The sequence below is a fragment of the Astyanax mexicanus genome, chromosome 4 (assembly GCF_023375975.1).
Source record: "Astyanax mexicanus isolate ESR-SI-001 chromosome 4, AstMex3_surface, whole genome shotgun sequence".
Taxonomy (NCBI): Eukaryota; Metazoa; Chordata; class Actinopteri; order Characiformes; family Acestrorhamphidae; genus Astyanax; species Astyanax mexicanus.
This window is the reverse complement of record NC_064411.1, coordinates 32,781,730-32,802,500: the sequence shown is the minus strand read 5'-3', so window position 1 is coordinate 32,802,500 and position 20,771 is coordinate 32,781,730. Positions and strand designations below refer to the sequence as shown.

Here is a 20,771-nt window from a genome sequence, read left to right as displayed (position 1 = left end):
TTTGGAGGAGCAGGTTGGGGAGGTGCAGGCTGTGGAGGTGCAGGCTGTGGAGGAGCAGGTTGTGGAGGAGCAGGTTGTGGAGGAGCAGGTTGTGGAGGAGCAGGCTGTGGAGGAGCAGGCTGTGGAGGTGCAGGCTGTGGAGGTGCAGGCTGTGGGGGAACCAGGTGAGGCTCAGCAGCTGGAGGCTAAAGTACAGGCCAGCTGTTCTGGGCTGACTCCAGCTCCAGCAGCAGTACATGAGCTTGAGGCTGAGGTTTTAATGGAGGATGAAGCTGTTTTTAAACATCCAACTAATAAAAGAAAATGTAAGGCAAATGAAAAGGGGGCAAAACAGGCTAAAAAAGAGGTGGAGGAGGTGGAGTCGGAAGTTAGCCAAGAGTTGGAAGGCTATACGTCTGACTCGGGCTGGTCAGTGTGCTCTCAAGATGAGAGAACACCTGTAGTATACACTGCTAAAGAAGTAAAGAGGTTCCTGCGGGTCACTAAAGGGCAGTGGGGTGTTCGGGTGGAGGACCATTTTCCAGACACTATACAATTTGTACATGATGTGAAGCTTTTAAAGAGGGAGGGGGCTTTTACTCGGCTGGAGGTCTTTCGTTTAAAGAAGATACTGACCAATCTTAAAGCTCTTAATGATGATGATTTTTAAATGTTTCAACCTTTCTCTGGTTGGTTTGGCCTTTTTATTCAGCGTTTTTTACCCTTTTTACCTTTTAATGAGTGGTTTTAAAATCGCTACTTTAAATATTAATGGTGGAAGGGACTGTGAGAAGAGGGCTAAACTGTTTGAGTTAGTTAAACAGAAAAGGGTTGACGTTGTTTTTCTGCAAGAAACACAGTGATTCAAGTAATGCTGCTGAGTGGGCTAAAGAGTGGAGGGGAGTAACTTTTCTTGGGCACAATACTTCCCTTTCTGGTGGAGTAGCTGTTGTTTTTTCACACAGTTTTACACCCCTTTCTTATACTGTTGAGGACATTTTAAATGGGAGGCTTTTAAAGGTGAAAGCCTGTTTTGAAAATTGTGTTTTTGTTTTTATTTGTGTTTATGCTCCAACTGCAGCAGCTGACAGAATGTTGTTTTTAGACACACTGAGTACTGTATTGGCTAACTGTGATCCCACTGATTTTTTAATATTGGGTGGGGATTTTAATTGCACAGCGAACAGCATGGACAGGAACCACGGGGAACCACATGCTGCCTCCCGTAAGCGCTTATGTGAGATGTTAGAGGCTCATGAATTAACTGATATCTGGAGAAACCTCCATGGTACGCAGAGACAATATACATGGGCCCACTGTTATGATAATGCACTTTCGTTGGCTAGGCTAGATCGTTTTTATGGTTTTAGTCATCAGTTGTCTGCTTTTACACAATGTTTTATTTCGCCTGTTGGTTTTTCTGACCACTCTATGGTCGTGTGTACAATCAGCAGGTGTAATGTTAAGTCACGAAGTGCGTACTGGCACTTTAATACTGCACTTTTAGAAGATTCTAATTTTAGAGAATCTTTTACCTTTTTTTGGGATAGTTTTAGATCACAGAAAACATCTTTTACCTCACTCCAACAATGGTGGGACATAGCCAAAATACAGATTAAAATATTCTGTCAACAGTACACTCTCAATGTCACAAGGGACTTAACCAGATCTCTTAAAGCTCTGGAGATTGAAATAGTGGAACTCCAGGGATTACAAGAGACCACTGGAAATCAAGAGCATATTAGCGCTCTAAAACACAAAAAAGCCTCTTTGGCTGACCTACTGGGTATAACAGTACAGGGGGCGCTGGTCCGCTCACGCTTTCAGTGCATAACTGAAATGGACGCTCCTTCTAAGTTCTTCTTTGGTCTTGAGCGAAAAAATGGACAGAAAAGGTTTATGCATGCTGTACGAACAGAATCAGGGGATCTCCTTTCGGAGCCTGCTGAAATTCGCCAGCAGACAGTCAGCTTTTTCTCAAAGCTGTACGAGAGCGAGTGGTCAGAGTCACTGGAAGTGGAGGACAGGTTCCTGCAGAATATGGCCAAACTGGAGCAACAGTCGGCCGAGGTGCTTGAGGCTGAACTATCTCTGTAGGAGATACACGGGGCTCTCCAGGGTATGGAGAATGGCAGGGCACCTGGCATTGACGGCATTCCTGTGGAGTTTTATAAAGCTTTCTGGTCAGTGTTGGGGCAAGATGTGCTGGAGGTTCTCCGAAGCAGCATACGTGATGGAAGTCTTCCGTTAAGCTGCAGGAGAGCTGTCCTTACCTTGCCGCCCAAGAAAGGAGACCTGACCAACCTGAAGAACTGGCGACCTGTATCTCTGCTTTGCTCGGACTGCAAGCTGCTCTCGAAAGCATTGGCCTCAAGACTAGGGAAGGTGATGGAGCAGGTAATCCACATTGACCAGATGTACTGTGTACCTGGTAGGTCTATCTTTGACAATGTACATTTAATTCGGGATGTTTTGGACGTCTCCAGACTTTTGGGCTTGAAGACTGGTCTTTTATTTCTGGACCAGGAAAAGGCTTTTGACCGGGTTGAACACGGCTATCTGTGGAAAGTTCTGGAGAACTTTGGGTTCAACCCTGGGTTCATAGCCATGATCAAGGTTCTGTACAGTGAAATTGAGAGTGTACTAAAAGTTAACGGTGGTTTGTGTGCTCCTTTTAAAGTACACAGGGGTATCAGACAAGGATGTGCTCTCTCTGGTATGTTGTATTCTCTGGCCATTGAACCCCTGTTAGTCAAGCTAAGAGCCTGTGTTTCTGGCTTGACTATACCTGGTTGTACCACTCCTGTATGTGTATCTGCTTATGCTGATGATCTGGCAGTTTTAACAAGTACCCAAAATGATATAGACGTTTTAGCTGATATTTTAAATGATTTTAAGGTTTTATCCTCCGCAAAAATAAACTGGCTTAAGAGTGAAGCAGTTTTAGTTGGGCAGTGGGATGGTGGTGTACCTGTACTTCCTGATGGGCTGATGTGGAGAAGGGGTGGTTTTAAATACTTGGGTGTATATTTGGGGGACAGCACCTGTACTGACAAGAACTGGGATGGTGTAGTTGAGAAAATCAAAGGTCGTCTCAAAAAATGGAAATGGTTAGTCCCCCAAATGTCTTATCGTGGTCGAGTACTTGTAATTAATAACCTTGCTGCATCCTCACTCTGGCACAAACTAGCATGTGTAGACCCCCCTCCGAATCTGCTGGCGAACCTCCAGGCTGTGCTTGTGGATTTCTTCTGGGATCGCCTGCACTGGGTTCCACAAGGACTTTTATATCTGCCAAAGGAGAACGGAGGGCAGGGTCTAGTCCACTTGGCCAGCAGGACAGCTGCCTTCCGACTGCAGTTTCTTCAGAGACTCCTTGCTGGTCCTGCGGAACTGGTTTGGAGGGAGGTTTCGTGCAGGATTTTGAAAACAGCAGGAGATCTGGGTATGGACAAGACTTTGTTTTTAATGGATTTTAAAACTTTGAACTTTGCTGCACTGCCTGTTTTTTATCGTGGACTTTTAAGGATATGGAACTTTTTTAAAAGACATTTACAGACTGGATTATCCTTGCACTGGCTTTTGGAGGAACCCTTGCTCTGTGGTACACGTTTGGACTTGGCGGGGACTGTCACCCCTGCACTGACCAGAGTCCTCTTGTCCTCCGGGGTCACTACCCTCCGTCATGTGGTGGATGCTGCAGGTCCTGATTTCGCGGATGAGGAGAACATGGCGGTGAGGTTGGGGATGAGATCCCTGCGGCTGGTGGCTCGTCTTCTCCAGGGCTGGAAGTTGGCGCTCTCTCCGGAGGAACGGGAACAGGTGAGGGACTACAGTGCGGGGGTGGTCAGCCCTGCGGAGGATGACCCATTTCCTGAGGTCACCATCACGCCGGACCTGGAGGACTGTGAGGGCCCCCTCCTGGAGTGTACGGGGGAATCCTGCATGAACCTGAGCATGGTGTCAGGTAACCTGCTGTACAGAGCCTGTGTAAAGGTTCTGAACAGAAAAAGACTGCACAGTAGAACTGACACTCCATGGCGTGATGTTTTTAACTTGAGTGAGGATGTGAAGCCTGAGTGGAGAGCACTGTACAAACCACCGTTAGCTAAGAAAGTTGCTGATCTGCAGTGGAGAATTTTACATGGTATTATCTCAGTTAACGCTTTTATTTCTGTTTTAAACCCTGAGATTTTACCACAGTGTCCTTTCAGCTCCCAGAGAGAAACTGTCTTTCATGCTTTTATGCATTGTTTTAGGCTGCTTCCTTTATTTGATGTTTTGAAGACTGTTTTTATGTCTTTTAACATCACTTTTACACTCCAGACTTTTATCCTTGGTTTTAAATACGTCAAAAGTTTTAAGTCCAAGTGTCAGCTTATTAATTTTATCCTTGGGCAGGCTAAGTTGGCTATTTATGTCAGCCGCAAAAACAAGGTGGCGGGTAGTGCTGACTGTGATGTCACACAGACATTCGTAAGGCTGGTTAAATCCAGAATTTTAATTGATTTTAATTATTACAAAATCATGCAAGATTTAGAAGCTTTTAAATGTGTGTGGTGCTGGGATGGAGCAGTGTGCTCAGTGGTGGAGGAGGAGCTTTGTTTCGCTCTTGAGTTCTTTTAAACTTACATGTGTGATACTGAGTTGTGTGTTTTATTTCATATTTGTCATCTTTTTTTTAATCATTGATTGATCAATTTATCTTTTTAAGATGACAGTGTGACTATTGAATGGTTTAAATAAAGGACCATCAAAAGTCAAAAAAGTCTCTCTCTCTCTCTCTCTCTCTCTGTCTCTCTGTCTCTCTCTCTCTCTCTGTCTCTGTCTCTGTCTCTGACAGCGGACTGACGAGAAGCAGACGGCGCGCCGGAGGTCACACGCTTAGAGTGCTCTATCCTCGGCCGAAAGTGGACCTATCCCTGGCTTCAGCTACTGTCTCTCTCGCCAATCTTCACTACGCCCACAAGACAGTAGCTGTACCCCCTCCACTAGATTTTTTTCCTTTCTTTCTCTCTCGCTCTCTCTCTCTCCAGCCTCTCTGGAGCTACATTCCCTTGCCTGGCCAGGTGTGTTTAGTATTTTCGTTCCCTGGCCTCATTGATGTAGTCCGTTCCGGCCGATGGCAGTGTATTTCTGTTAAACCTCAATTTTTTTCCAAATAAAATACCCCTACGGGTGGGTTTCGTGAGACTGTCGTCTTTCCTCCTATTTTTTTGAAGGGTCTAGCTCCCCTGGCGCCACAACATATAGAATTAAAAATAATTCTTTCTATCTGCTGTACACTTGTATCCAACACCTACCACAACCGTAACAATTAACACACAGAATTACGACCACTTTCACAATAAGAAAATGACAAAGCGCCATTAATGAGATTTGAAAACGGGTTCCAGTACAAAACTGGGGTAATCTAACTAAACAGTGCACAAAAATAATACCAAATTTGTATTTACTGTCGTGGTATTTTTAAGGTCTTAGGGGAATTGATTTGAGACATTTAAGCCATTTTTAAGAATATTTTTAAGGGTACCCTGGTTATATAAAAAGAAATGAATGGTAATAGATTAAAATTGCTTATTAAGTTGAGGTTGTTCTTTAATACTTAATATTCAATAAAAGTCAATCCTGTTACCTTTCTTACAGTAGTTCAGAGTGCTGCTCATCCTGGTCATTTGGTCATCACCGACATTAACAGATGCTGATAGAGAGAGTACAGAGCGTGTTTTAGAGTGAGAGCAGAGACACTCTGATTGATATAAAGTGTTTTATATAGATGATACTGAACACTGCTGAGAGAGTTATAGAGAGTGAAGTCAGGACTTACTGTTGTAGCACAGAGCAGCAGGCAGAATAGGACTGCAAATCACATTTTGCCATTTCCCATTCACATTCAGCTGTGTACAGTTTGATAATGTTGATGATCGAGGGTAACCAGCATCCCAGTTTCTGTAAGCAGATCTTCCTCCATCAGTCCACTCCCAGTCATCATGCAGCAGACCAATCCAGAAGAAATCACTGCTCTTCATCCCTGCTATCTTCACTGCTTCATTCTGCTCCTGATCTCTGATGCTGACCAGATCAGTGTAGTTCTTCCTGCAGTAACTCTGAGCTTCATACCAGGTCTTATTCTCAGTGATCAGGTGATAGCTGAAGGTGAGGTCAGTCTGATCTGTGGAGAGAAAAGATTGAACACATTTAGCTCTTTTCTGCAGAAACTCTTTGAGATTTTGGTCATCAGCGTCCAATGAGAGAAAAGAAACTCATAGAACAACATTTCAGTTTAATTTTGTTCTATCTCTGAGTTTCTGATGTCATGAAGATGCTCTATATACAATGACTTGCAAAAGTATTCATACCCCTTTTTCACAATTTGTCACCTTACAACCACAAACTTAAATGTATTATATAGAGATTTTAAGTGATGAACCAACACAAAGTAGCAGATAATTGTGAAGTGAAATAAAAATGATACACTGTATTCAATTTATTTTAAAATAAAAGTTTGAAACGTGTGATGTGCAAAAGTATTCAGCACCCTTTGCTCTGAACCCCCTAATTAAAGTTCAGTGCAGTCAATTGCCTGCCTTCAGAAGTCACTAAATTAGTTAATAGAGTCCCGCTGTGTGCAATTAAGTCTTAGTATAACCATAGCTGTTCTGTGAAGGCCTCAGTGGTTTGTATCCATGAACAATCAGCTTCACGAAGACCAAGAAACTCACCAGACAGGTCAGAGATAAAGTTGTGGTGAAGTTTAAAGCAGGGTTAGGCTATAAAAATATATCCTAAGGTTTAAGCATCCCAAAGCGCACTATACAATCCATCATCCAAAAATGGAAAATGTATTTCTACAACTGTAAACCTACCAAGACATGGCCGCCCAGCCAAATCAACAGATCGAGCAAAGAGAGCACTGGTCAGACAAGCAGCCAAGAGGCCCATGGTCACCCTGGAGGAGCTGCAGAAATCCACAGCTTAAGTCTGTCCACAAAACAAATAGAAGTTCTGCACTCCACAAATCTGGCCTTTATGTAGGAGTGTCAAGAAGAAAGCCAGTGTTAAAAGAAAGACATGAGAAGTGCTGTTTGTACAGCAAACATGTGGAAGAAGGTGCTGTGGTCAGATGAGACCAAAGTTGAAAAGTAACACTGATCATCATCCTGAACACACCATGACCAAAGTGAAACATGGTGGAGGGAGCATCATGCTGTGGGATGCTTTTCTTCAGCAGGGACAGGAAAGCTGGTCAGAGTTGATGAGAAGATAGATGGGGCTTAATACAGGATAATCCTGGAAGAAAACCTGGTGAAGGCTGCAAAAGACTTGAGACTGAATTCAAGAGAGAGCTTCAAGACAATGACCCTAAACATACAGCCAGAGCTACAGTGGAATGATTTATATCAAAGAATATTCATGTGTTAGAATCACCCAGTCAAAGTCCTGACCTAAATACCACTGAGCTTCTGTAGCTAGACATGTAAATTGCTGTTCACAGATGCTCTCCTTCCAACCTGGCTGAGCTTCAGCTGTTTTATAAAGAAGAATGAGTAAAAATCTCAGTTTCCAGATGTGCAAAGCTGGTAGAGACAAACCCCAAAAGATTGCAGTTGTATTTGCAAGTAAAAGGGGGCTGAATACTTTTACACATCACACTTTTCAGATTTTTATTTGATTAAATTTTTTAAATCCATCATTTTCATTCCACTTCACAATTTTCGCTATTTTTTGTTAGTCTATTACTTTAAATCTCAATAAAATACATTTAAGTTTGTGGTTGTAAGGTGACAAAATGTGAAAAAGTTCAAGTATTGTAATGGAATACCGTGGTATTAAATGATTCATAATGTTAAAGTGTTGAGATTGGGTAAAGAGTAACATCTGGTTTTTGTACGAATACTGGGTGCTGGTAATGGGGAGGTTCAAGACAGCAGGGATCCAGAGTTTTAGTCACGTACACCACGTGCAACATGGATCGGGGTGAGGGGCTGAGAGAGAGTATAAACAGGAATGAGCGGGTTAGCTGGGTGAGCAGATTCTTGGTGTACGCAACACTGTCTGACTTCAACAAAACTTTGTTACTCTCTTCTATCCTGATGCATTCAGCATTATTCTTCCACTTCAAAACCACCAAGTTCCACAACATTATGAATACTTTTGCAAGCCACTGTATAACAGCAACAACCCCCTTTATGCCCTAACAGACAACAAAGAAACTGAAAGATCATCTTATCTAGAAATAGAGTTTACTGTAGAATAACTTTTATATACTTTTCTTTAAATGTGTGGTGCTTTTATTAAATATTAAACATTAATGTGTTAATGCACGCCAATAATCTGGAAAATTTACACTTTCATTTTTGTTATGCAAATTAGTAAGTTACCAAGTTTGAACACAAAATTCTCCTGTAATTCAACCTTTTAACATTTTAGCACACACACATTGTAGGATGATTGATCCTGATAAGATTAATCACAATCATTCACAGAGAACTGCTGTAGTTAATCTGATTATCAGTGCTCATTATAAGTGCTTTATCATAAAAAAAGTGACTTAAGTAGAAGTTGAAGTGTTCTTTAAGCTCTACACTTAATGGAAGAACTAAAGTATTCAACATTTTTTGTATTTAGGTATTGTTTAAGTAGTTTATTTGTAAAATATAGTACTGAAGTACTGAAAGTAGTAGTACTCAGTGTGTAAGGCAGAATGGGAGCAGCACCATCTTTTATAAGATTAGATTAATCACTTGATTCACTCAATGATGAACAGCTTTATCAAACCCAGTGACAGTGCAGAGCATCGACCGCTCTGAACATTTTTATACTAGTTTCTATAAAACGATTAACAGTGCAGCACATAAACCATCTATCAGAGTAAAAGTATTACACTCATGGAAAATATGCAGTGAAGTAAAAGTGGAAGTACGAATAAAAATAATACTCCAGTAGATACAGACACAGCCTTTTAGTACTTAAGTACAGTAGTGAAGTAGTTCTATTATTTCACTTTACATCTTACGTTTATACATGGATTTTCAGCTGAAAGTGTTACACCATATATAAAGTATAATATACAGTATACAAACATTAAAGTACATTTAGTTGAACTCATACATAGTGTCTAAGTAGCACAACTTCCTAAATACAAAGCAGCCAATAAGAACATAGATGATTTACACACATTCAGCATATATAACAGGATAAAAAAATATTATTTAATAATAAGGTATAAAGAAATTGTGGTAAATGGTTGTGTGAAAACAGTAACAAGAATAAAGATGACCTTTCAAATCTGAAGCTCAATAGTTAATAAACAGTATTTACCTTGTTTGTAACACATGAAGTTTCTTTTCTCTGTGCACGTTATATTGTCCCAGGATGCATCAGTCTTCATAGCAGCACAGCAGGGCTTTGGCCCACAGCTTCCAGTCAGAGCACTGAATGTAACTTCATCACCATTAGACCATTTAGAACTGAACTGACTGCGCTGAAGACCAATCCAGACTGTACTGTTTATAGGCAGAATGTTAGTCAGTGCAGTGTTGATCAGATTAATCAGTGCAGTGTTCTCTTCTTCACTGCACACAGTGACCAGATCAGTGTAGTTCTCTCTACAAGCTGCTCGAGCTACAGACTGATTCATGAGTCCTGAGTTCCTCACAAAGAGATGGAAAGTTCTGAGAGGACTTTGTTCTGCAGATGAAAAGTCTGTGGAGAAAAGTTCTGTAGTTAATGAAGCAGAACACAAATAAACACGAGTAGATGTGTCTAAATCTTTACACACAAACATTTTACAGCTCATTAAAAATGGACTAATAAATATTTATTGTTGCAAATCAATGAACTCAACTATTTGCTGTTTTTTCATCCCTCGTTCCTCCCATTGACTCACAAGCATTTTCAACAACACCTAGAAAGCACTTGAAACACGACTGGAAACACTCAGTAATCTTTCAAAATTTGTCAAACATACGGTTTCCATAGCAACCATCCAACAACAGCTTAGCAATGAACCAATTAGCATGGAGTAACATCCATGCAACAGCTTGAAACCACTTAGCAACATAAATAGCAACCATATTGGATACCACAGCAACCACCTAACAACACAGTAGCAACCAGCTAGAAACAACATAGCAATATTGTAGCAACCATCTTGCATACCCTAGCAACCTCTCTGAGACACCACAACAACAGTCTTTTATACCACAGCAACAGCCGAGAAACCAGCTAGAATCCACTTAGCAGCATAGCAACTACCTAGCAACCACTCAGTAGCACCCCAGCAACCATCTTGGATACCATAGCAGCAGCCTAGCAACAGCATAGAAACCAGATAGTAATCACTTATTAACATAAAAACACCATATTGGATACCACATCAACCACCTAACAACACAATAGCAACCAGCTAGAAACAACGTAGCAATATTGTAGCAACCATATTGCATACCTTAGCAAGCTCTGTGACACCATAGCAACCATCTTGTATACCACAGCAACAGCAGAGAAACCAGCTAAAAACCAATTAGCAACATAGGAACACCTTAGCATCCATTCAGCAAAACAATAGCAATGAGTTAGGAACAACTTAGCAACATTGTAGCAATCACCTTGCATAGCCTAGCAACCACTCAGTAACACCACAGCAACTGTCTTGGATACCATAGCAACAGATTAGCAACAGCATAGAAACCAGCTAGCAACACCTTAGCGACCACCAAGCAACACAATAGCAACCAGCTAGGAACAACTTCGCAACATTGTAGCAACCATCTTGGTATTCAACTATCTTGAATACCATAGCAACAGCATAGAAACAAGCTAACAACCACATAGCAACATTGGAACACCTTAGCAACCACATGGGATAGCAACCACCTAGCAACACCTTAACAACTACTAGGTAAGGTCACAGCGATCACCTGGGATAACATATTGTTGGGTGGGAACCAGTTTAGCTTGTTCCTATTGCTCAGCTACTGTACATTACATTTAGCTTTTTTTCCTAAAAATAAAATAAACCAATTGATTAATATTTAAAATAATTAGTCAGTAGTGAGAGCGCTGTCTACTGGAGTTTATTAACTCATATTTAATATTAAAGATATTCAGTCACATGAAAAATGAATCAGTTTATGCTCCCTCTGATCCACCAGGGGGCGCTGATTTACATTCTGCTGTTTAGTTCTTGTATCTGAATTTTACCAGCATTAATATTCAATCTGATGCTGCTTGACATTAACAGAATAACTGACTTGTTAAATATGAAACTTATTAAAAACAGATAAACTGAAGATTAAACTCTAAAGCAAACTTTTATAAACACTTTAATCACCTAATGACAGAAAGTCTAACCTTACATATCCAGGGAAAAATATGTGGAATTTATTTACAACTAGATACATATTAGATATATAATTTATGAAGAATTTGTTTAACTAAATATTAAAATTATCAATACAAATATTATACTTGTTGCACAGCATTCCGCTGCACATTTATTATCTCACATTTGGCACTTTTTTTTACAGTAACTACTCATTTCTACTTTGCACACTGTTATATTCTTCTTTCTATATTCTGTCAATTTAGTGTATATATTTTATTATATTATATATATGTTCAATTTGAGTTCTTAGTTATATTATTACTGTATATATTTTATCTTATGTCTTATTTGACATCTCTGCTTTAGTTTTATTCGCATATTTTAAATATTCTATCTTTATCTTTACATTATATATGATTTTATATCTCATTGTTATTGTTGTTGTTTTTTTTAAATGTATATGTTGTTCTAGAATTGCATAATTACATTTCCCATCTTAAAGATAAACCTTTTGTGATTTCTTAACCTGAACAAGCTAAATAACCAGTATAACCAAGCTTGACCAGCATGAACTCACTGTTTGACCAGCATAACCAGCAAGGCCAAACTGGTCAACCTGATTAATAGATGACCAGAATTAAATGCAACATACACTATGCTGGCAAAAAGCTGATTAAACACATGAACATCAAAAAAACAGCTTAAACCTTTTAAAACCAGCTGAATTTTTAAGTAGGAAATATATTAAATATCTCCTATGTTCCTTGTTTTAAATTATAATTAAAAACCAGATAGATGATATATATTTACCTGGGAGGAGGAGGAAGAGAAGGAGAAGGAGGAATGGGACGGTAGCCATGACAACCCCAAAAACTCCCACCAGTTCTGAGGTATGAAGAATGTAATCCAATTTACACACAGCTACATAATTCAACACTATCAAATAATGTAAAAAACAACAACAACAACAACAGATCAGGACCAAGTTTTTCAAAAGCATCTCAGCATCAGGATCATCCTGAGAGATAGTAGAGAGAGTGTACCGTGTGATGCTCGTTCTACTCTCTAAGAATCATCTTTGTGCTGAGATGTTTTGAGGAATCCAGCCCAGTTGAGATCATGTAGTGAGAAAGATCTTACCTGCTGAAGTTCTCGTTGCTGAATGAGGTGGAAATGTTTAAAACACAAGGATGACGCTCATCATAATAACGTCAGTGTAAGGTCAGGCCCTGTGTGGGCAGGAGCTGATAAACAAATGTTCTAATAAACACAGAAACACTCTGACGTAGGGCTGCTGCATCTGTTTCCATGGTTGGAGACTGGAGAACCAGTCAAACAAGTTCTCAGCTTATCTGAAAATGTAACTGTTATTTTTGGGCATCCTTCCTAATACTGTTTTTGTAGATTGCACTTACTTACTGTATTCACAGGTAATGATTCTGGTAGTGTTTCTGAACACAGGCCTTTTTAATTCAGTGCTGCCTGGGGTCCCAAATATCACCAGCATCCAGTATTGACCATCGCTCTTGTCTCGTGCACACAGTTCCACACTTCCTGAAACTTTTCATGATAATATATAATGTAGATGGAAGGATGTCCTAAGTCGCCATTCTTCTTGTAAGGACTGAGTCTTTAAAGAGCAAAGATGGGCAGAAAATATCTACTTTCTTCACATTTTATCTGTGGTAAATTATATATACTGATACTTATACATATACACTCACAATTATGAACGATTTGCTATACAGCAAATGGCCCCATTTTAACCAGTTTTACATCCCTATACAGAATTATATACAATCCTTAACATGCTATACATCCCTACATGCAACGATATACAATAATAAGCCATTATTACATTCCTATATAGTTATATTCAGTCTTTTATCACATGTACATCACTACATTAATGTGCAACATCTTTAACTAGTCATACTACCCATCCCCATACACAGTGTGGTACCCACAGCTCCTGCTCCAGTGCCAGCGACTCCTGTCGCTCCCTTGATCTTGTACCCACACCCAGAACTATGAACACCTCCCTGTGATTTCCTCCTAGACCATCCCCAGGTCACGTGCCTCTAGACCAGCCCCCAGGTCACGTGCCTCCAGACCAGCCCCCAGGTCACGTGCCTCTAGACCAGCCCCCAGGTCACGTGCCTCCAGACCAGCCCCCAGGTCACGTGCCTCTAGACCAGCCCCCAGGTCACGTGCCTCCAGACCAGCCCCCAGGTCACGTGCCTCTAGTCCAGCCCCCAAGTCACGTGCCTCTAGACCAGCCCCCAGGTCACGTGCCTCCAGACCAGCCCCCAGGTCACGTGCCTCTAGACCAGCCCCCAGGTCACGTGCCTCTAGACCAGCCCCCAGGTCACGTGCCTCCAGTCCAGCCCCCAGGTCACGTGCCTCCAGACCAGACCTGCCCCAAGGTCGCCAGCACCAATCCCCAGAACTGTGCCCACACCGGCCCCTCAAGACTTTTGCCAGTCCTGGGTTCTTACCACGTTTGTATTCATACCTGTTTCTATTCCAGTTCCTGGTACTGTCTGTGTCCCTGTACCTATTGCTGTTTGTGTTTCCATTCCTGTCCCTGTCACTGTGTTCGTGTCAGTCAGGTCACTTCCTCTGTCCAGTTCTGCCCTGTCTTCTGTCTAGTTCCCATTCTCGTCTTCTGTCCAGTCCCTGTTCCTGTCTTCTGTCCAGTCTTTTATCCAGTCCACTGTCCAGTCCCCGTCCCTGCCTAGAGTCCGACCACCTGTCCAGTCCTTTGTCCAGTCTGCATCCCCTGTCCAGTCTCAGCTCCCTGTACAATCTTTTGTCCAGTCTCTGTTCCCATCCACTGTCTAGTCACCCCTTATATCCATAGTCCATAGTCCGATCACCTGTTTTGTCCTGTGTTCCTCCCTCTTAGTTCCATCTCTTGTCTTGTCCTGTCCTCTGATAACCCTCTTTTGAAGGGGAGGTAATGTCACACCTTAGCCTGTGCCTGTCTTGTATTTCTCTCTTTTGATCCTGTGTGCTCCTGTCCTCTGTTTTTCTGTCTTGTGTTACTAGCCATGTGTTCTGTAAGCACATGGCCTTGTTTTGTTATTACCCTGTCTCTGCACTAGCCCCGCCTGCCTCATTTGTAACCCCGCCCCTTGTTACTTCTCCAGGTGTCCCTTGTTTGTGCTTGTGGATAAATACTCCATGAGGTAATGATTCTGGTAGTGTTTCTGAACACAGGCAGAGTCATGCCTTTTTAATTCAGTGCTGCCTAAGGTCCCAAATATCACCAGCATCCAGTATTGACCATCGCTCTTGTCTCGTGCACACAGAGATTTCCACACTTCCTGAAACTTTTCATGATAATATATAATGTAGATGAAGGATGTCCTAAGTCGCCATTCTTCTTGTAAGGACTGAGTCTTTAAAGAGCAAAGATGGGCAGAAAATATCTACTTTCTTCACATTTTATCTGTGGTAAATTATATATACTGATACTTATACATATACACTCACAATTATGAACGATTTGCTATACAGCAAATGGCCCCATTTTAACCAGTTTTACATCCCTATACAGAATTATATACAATCCTTAACATGCTATACATCCCTACATGCAACGACATACAATAATAAGCCATTATTACATTCCTATATAGTTATATTCAGTCTTTTATCACATGTACATCACTACATTAATGTGCAACATCTTTAACTAGTCATACTACCCATCCCCATACACAGTGTGGTACCCACAGCTCCTGCTCCAGTGCCAGCGACTCCTGTCGCTCCCTTGATCTTGTACCCACACCCAGAACTATGAACACCTCCCTGTGATTTCCTCCTAGACCATCCCCCAGGTCACGTGCCTCTAGACCAGCCCCCAGGTCACGTGCCTCCAGACCAGCCCCCAGGTCACGTGCCTCCAGACCAGCCCCCAGGTCACGTGCCTCTAGACCAGCCCCCAGGTCACGTGCCTCTAGACCAGCCCCCAGGTCACGTGCCTCTAGACCAGCCCCCAGGTCACGTGCCTCTAGACCAGCCCCCAGGTCACGTGCCTCTAGACCAGCCCCCAGGTCACATGCCTCTAGACCAGCCCCCAGGTCACGTGCCTCTAGACCAGCCCCCAGGGCACGTGCCTCCAGACCAGCCCCCAGGTCACGTGCCTCTAGACCAGCCCCCAGGTCACGTGCCTCCAGACCAGCCCCCAGGTCACGTGCCTCTAGACCAGCCCCCAGGTCACGTGCCTCCAGACCAGCCCCCAGGTCACGTGCCTCCAGACCAGCCCCCAGGTCACGTGCCTCTAGACCAGCCCCCAGGTCACGTGCCTCCAGACCAGCCCCCAGGTCACGTGCCTCTAGACCAGCCCCCAGGTCACATGCCTCTAGACCAGCCCCCAGGTCACGTGCCTCCAGACCAGCCCCCAGGTCACGTGCCACCAGACCAGACCTGCCCCAAGGTCGCCAGCACCAATCCCCAGAACTGTGCCCACACCGGCCCCTCAAGACTTTTGCCAGTCCTGGGTTCTTACCACGTTTGTATTCATACCTGTTTCTATTCCAGTTCCTGGTACTGTCTGTGTCCCTGTACCTATTGCTGTTTGTGTTTCCATTCCTGTCCCCGTCACTGTGTTTGTGTCAGTCAGGTCACTTCCTCTGTCCAGTTCTGCCCTGTCTTCTCTCTAGTTCCCATTCTCGTCTTCTGTCCAGTCCCTGTTCCTGTCTTCTGTCCAGTCTTTTATCCAGTCCACTGTCCAGTCCCCGTCCCTGCCTAGAGTCTGACCCCCTGTCCGGTCCTTTGTCCAGTCTGCATCCCCTGTCCAGTCTCAGCTCCCTGTACAGTCTTTTGTCCAGTCTCTGTTCCCATCCACTGTCTAGTCACCCCTTATATCCATAGTCCATAGTCCGATCACCTGTTTTGTCCTGTGTTCCTCCCTCTTAGTTCCTTCTGTTGTCCTGTCCTCTGATAACCCTCTTTTGAAGGGGGAGTAATGTCACACCTTAGCCTGTGCCTGTCTTGTATTTCCCTATTTTGATCCTGTGTGCTCCTGTCCTCTGTTTTTCTGTCTTGTGTTACTAGCCATGTGTTCTGTAAGCACATGGCCTTGTTTTGTTATTACCCTGTCTCTGCACTAGCCCCGCCTGCCTCATTTGTAACCCCGCCCCTCGTTACTTCTCCATGTGTCCCTTGTTTGTGCTTGTGTATAAATACTCCATGTGGTTGTGCTTTTTGTTTGACCCTGTTGTGTTCTTTGATAGACCTTGTTAGTCCTTTATTTTGTTTAATAGTCTTCATTTTTTTATGTCAGTGTTTGTTTCTTTGGCTCAGTTTTTGTTCTTATTTTTTTGTTTTGTAATCTGTATTTGCATCTTGCCTCTGAATTGTTACATAATGCCATTTGGATTTGTCTAATCTTTTCTCCTGTTTTGGTGGCAGGGAGTTGTATTCCCTATCACTTGTCAAAAAAATAATGCTAATCCATACATTTTACATTTGCACAGTATCCGGCGCTTGGTCTGGCAGAGGATCTGGGGAGAGAGCCCACTCTAACTTCCTGTTGTGGCGTGACTTCTAGACCAGGTCATAATAAAAAGCAAATTCACTGATGAGGAAACTATATGCAAATGCTTCCAGGAAAAAGTCCCACAGACGCGAAACATTTGCATAGAATTAGTAAAAAAGAGAGGAAAATTGAATACTGCACCAGTACTGCACCAGTATCTGCTTTGTAACAACACAGCTCAACAAGCAAAATTCAATCAATACTGTCTACCTAAGATAACATTACTAAAAACATGCTGCTCCACTGCTTTACAATTATATCACTGTAACTACATAAATTATATGCCATTACCTGTGTTCTTATGTATGTAAAAACCTAATTTTACTTACAATGACTGCTTTCCCAAAGCAGGTCCTAGCCCTACCTACTACTTAGGCTTCTGACTGGCAGGCCACTTATCCAATCATCTTGCACCAACTAAAAAGACATGACATACTGCACCAGGAGAGACTTTAAAGTATGCGAGCCCAGCACACTCCACCTGTTAATATATCCCAGAATCCCATTGGAGCACCGCGGCACTGAGGGATAGCAGTAGGCCTAAGCGGCGCAGGTTAAAATTGAGAGTTTTAAGTCTAAGAGTTTATTATTTAGAGCTATGTAATTTATTTAGAACTACTCTCAGTAACACAGTGCTAACGCTGCTCAGTGATTAGTAAAGAGGGTTAGACACGAAAATAAAGAGATTTTTTTTGATGCAGCTAAAAAACACCAGTATTTACTCATGCACTACAGCCCTCTGTGTTGTTAACCGTGCTGCTTAGCTAAGACAGGGTTAATTTGGTTCTTATCAGCCTGTATAATAAACTAATCTGAGGTCGTAAAACACATTTATAAATAATAACTTGAATCTGGCTGAATATCTAAATATTTAGTTTTATGAAAAAGGTAGCTAATGAGCCACGATGATGATAATTTCTGTTGTACTGAATTTGAAGTATTTTTGTCTAATACCAGAGCTAAACTTTATAATTTAATCGTGTGTGTGTTTATAGATTCAACTATCCAGCCAGTAGAAGGAGAAGAGAGGATGAAGACCAGGAGATGGACAAGATTGGACAAAAATGGACAAGATTGGACTAATAAAATAATAAAAATGCTTTAAAACTACTTTAAAGACTTGTCATTCTTCTATTTTGTAAAACTGTAAGGAGTAAATATGCAACTTAGGGAAAATTAAGTTGTTGTTTTTTTTAAATAAGAAAACAAAAATAATAATTTTATGTATTTAGTTGTAAAATCTCACTGCCACTTTCACAAAACTGGCTGTATTGATTAAACTTTGCTTAGCATATTAATTTTATACATTACTTTTATAATTACACATATGTTGGCTTCTATGCTTTACACTGTCAGTAAAATAGATGTATAACAGTAAGAATAATGTGATATATAATATTTATTATAAAAAGGATGCACCTCCTGGTAGAAAACACTGAGGTAAAAAAGGGATAACTGAGATGAAATGATAAAGTTGAAACCTTTAGAGATATTTTGTTGCATAAATAAAATATTTATTAATGACACTACATGTTTTTTTTAATACTGAATAAGCTCTATTTATATTTGTTATTTAATATATACCTTGAATTTGATTAAAAGATAAATTTTTGTTTTAATGTTTTTTACAGTCTGTGTTTATTAAACAGGACTGTTTGGGGTTTTGTTCATTAATAAAAGCTGATGAGTGAAGGTAAGATGGCGGAACAAGCAAACAAAAAAAAAAAACCCACAAATGTAAAGTTTTTTCCTTGTTAAAAGTGACGATTAGCACTATAGTACCATAGAATTATGTGTAGTTTCAATGTTCTGTGGCCAAATTCTTCATAACAAGCATAAAAAAGATTGCTAACGTTAGTAGTTTGTCTCAGTGGTTAGCCAGCTAGCTAACTTTTCCATTCCACCTTAAATGGTGCAACAGAGGACAGGGGCTGCAGCATTTAAGGCGGAACGCAATAAAAAATAAAAACTAATCAAAGCTAATTTCAGCGCCAGTCACAGAGGAATTAAGGAATGGACAATAATAACTAATTTATGAACCATCTTCCCCCTTTCTAAAGACATATTACGCCCTGAAGTTAACTAGTTAACCAGCAGCTAGGTTGCTTTAGCGCTCCACTGCTATAGTTATATCTGTAACAGGTGTTTAAGGGTTGTCCTAATTCTTAAAGGGAAGATTTTACCCCTTCACCTGGTAACTATGTTCCTAGAAGAAGGGTTATACTCGAAAACAGGGGATAGGGGTAATTTAAGTGGTAAGTCTTGGTTCTGTTAGCAAACATGCTAACTACAACTGCTTAGCAACAACCTTTAGCTTTAGCAACAGGTGCTAACGTTCAACTGAATGTACAGAAGCTCTGTTTTTTATTAATATAACCAAGCTTATTTCACTATATCATCAAACATTTACCTCATTTTATTGTGTTTACAGTTAGAGAGCTGCTTGGTTCATTAATGTGTTCAAACGCTGGAGAATACTTTGCACTTTCCTCATTACTGATTTTAACTCAAATAGCAAACACGCTAACACGCTGTTACACGATGTGTTGCAGAAAAAAAAATGATTTAAATCAAGGTTTTACTGGATTTTAAGACTAAAAAAGTCGTAGTAAAGGTAAAGTAATCAGGAGACTGGATCATCGGGAGAAGACGCTTGTACAGAGACGTCATGAGAAATTATAAAATCCTGATAGCGTTCACATCTGCGTGCATAGCAAACATTTTGTGTCCAGTAGGTGGAAAAGTTAATTATTTCTGAGGATTTGTGGTTAAAATTGATCCAGACAAATTACTTAAATACAATAATAATATAGTCTTTTTTACCACATAAAAATACTTGTTCCTACGCTTGTTCCGCCATCTTACCCTCACTCATCAGCTTTTATTAATAAATAATACCCCAATTAGTCCTATTTAATAAGCACAGCTTGTTTACTAAAATATAAGCTATGTATTATATAACAAATGTAAATAGAGCTTAGTCAGTATTAAAAAAGCATGTAGTGTCATTAATAAATATTTAATATATGCAACAAAATCTCTAAAGCAGCTTTATCATTTCACCTCAGTAATCCTGTCTTTACCTCAGTGTTTTCCAGCAGGAGGTGCATCCCCTTTTATCATTGCTATTATTTAATCACATTATCCTTACTATTATTATACATATCATTTACTGACAGTGTAAAACATAAAAGCCAACATATGTACACTTTATAAAATGAAAATGTGCCTGGTGTTACTTTCACTTATTGTACCTTTCTTTGGTGCTGAGGAGTAACTGTTTATTTTACCTTGGGTGTACTGACAAATATCTTTCAATTATGATAACTTATCTTAGTATCTATAATTACATAATCATTGTGTGAAACCTTGTATTCTATATGCATTAACCAATATTCACATTGTATTTGATAATTTCTATTACTCACAGTGTATTTTACACGCATTTATATAGAAGATTAACCAATAATCACAATATATTCTTTACATATATAGTAAAACATTGTTTGATCAGGCATGTGACTAACACCGACCTTATTATGACAAATTAACCCACATGATACATAAGGCGTTTACTAACACATAGGATCTATTATATGGCGGACTAACCACGCGCTTTTAACACATTAACATATAATATATGGAATCCATTGTGTGACTTGTGTAGCTCATGCTTGAAGCATTTCCTTCACTGCATGTCTCTGACTAACGGCCATCAATCATCAGCTAGTGCACTCTGTACGAACTGAATTGATACAAAGGAGACTTCGGGACGAACAGTGCGGCCTTTCTCTCTCTGTGCGTGCAAAGTCCTTCACCTACCAAAGCGGGAGGAGGACGCGCGCACATAGGGAGGGCGGCACTGTCTAATTACTGAAACAATATCACACTGTCTGACTGGACCCAGTCAATTCT

At 40.9% G+C, this 20,771-nt stretch overlaps 1 protein-coding gene across 1 annotated transcript in view; it reads right to left on the bottom strand.

Moving 5' to 3' along the window:
- Positions 1 to 20,771, bottom strand: part of LOC125801640 (macrophage mannose receptor 1-like) — a 224,400-nt gene that overhangs the window by 6,919 nt on the left and 196,710 nt on the right. Inside the window, exons 3-4 of the mRNA XM_049478423.1 lie at positions 5,807 to 6,151; positions 5,615 to 5,680 (exon numbers count right to left, since the gene is read on the bottom strand). Coding sequence (XP_049334380.1) covers positions 5,615 to 5,680; positions 5,807 to 6,151 — 411 coding nt within the window. The remainder of the gene's footprint in view (positions 1 to 5,614; positions 5,681 to 5,806; positions 6,152 to 20,771) is intronic.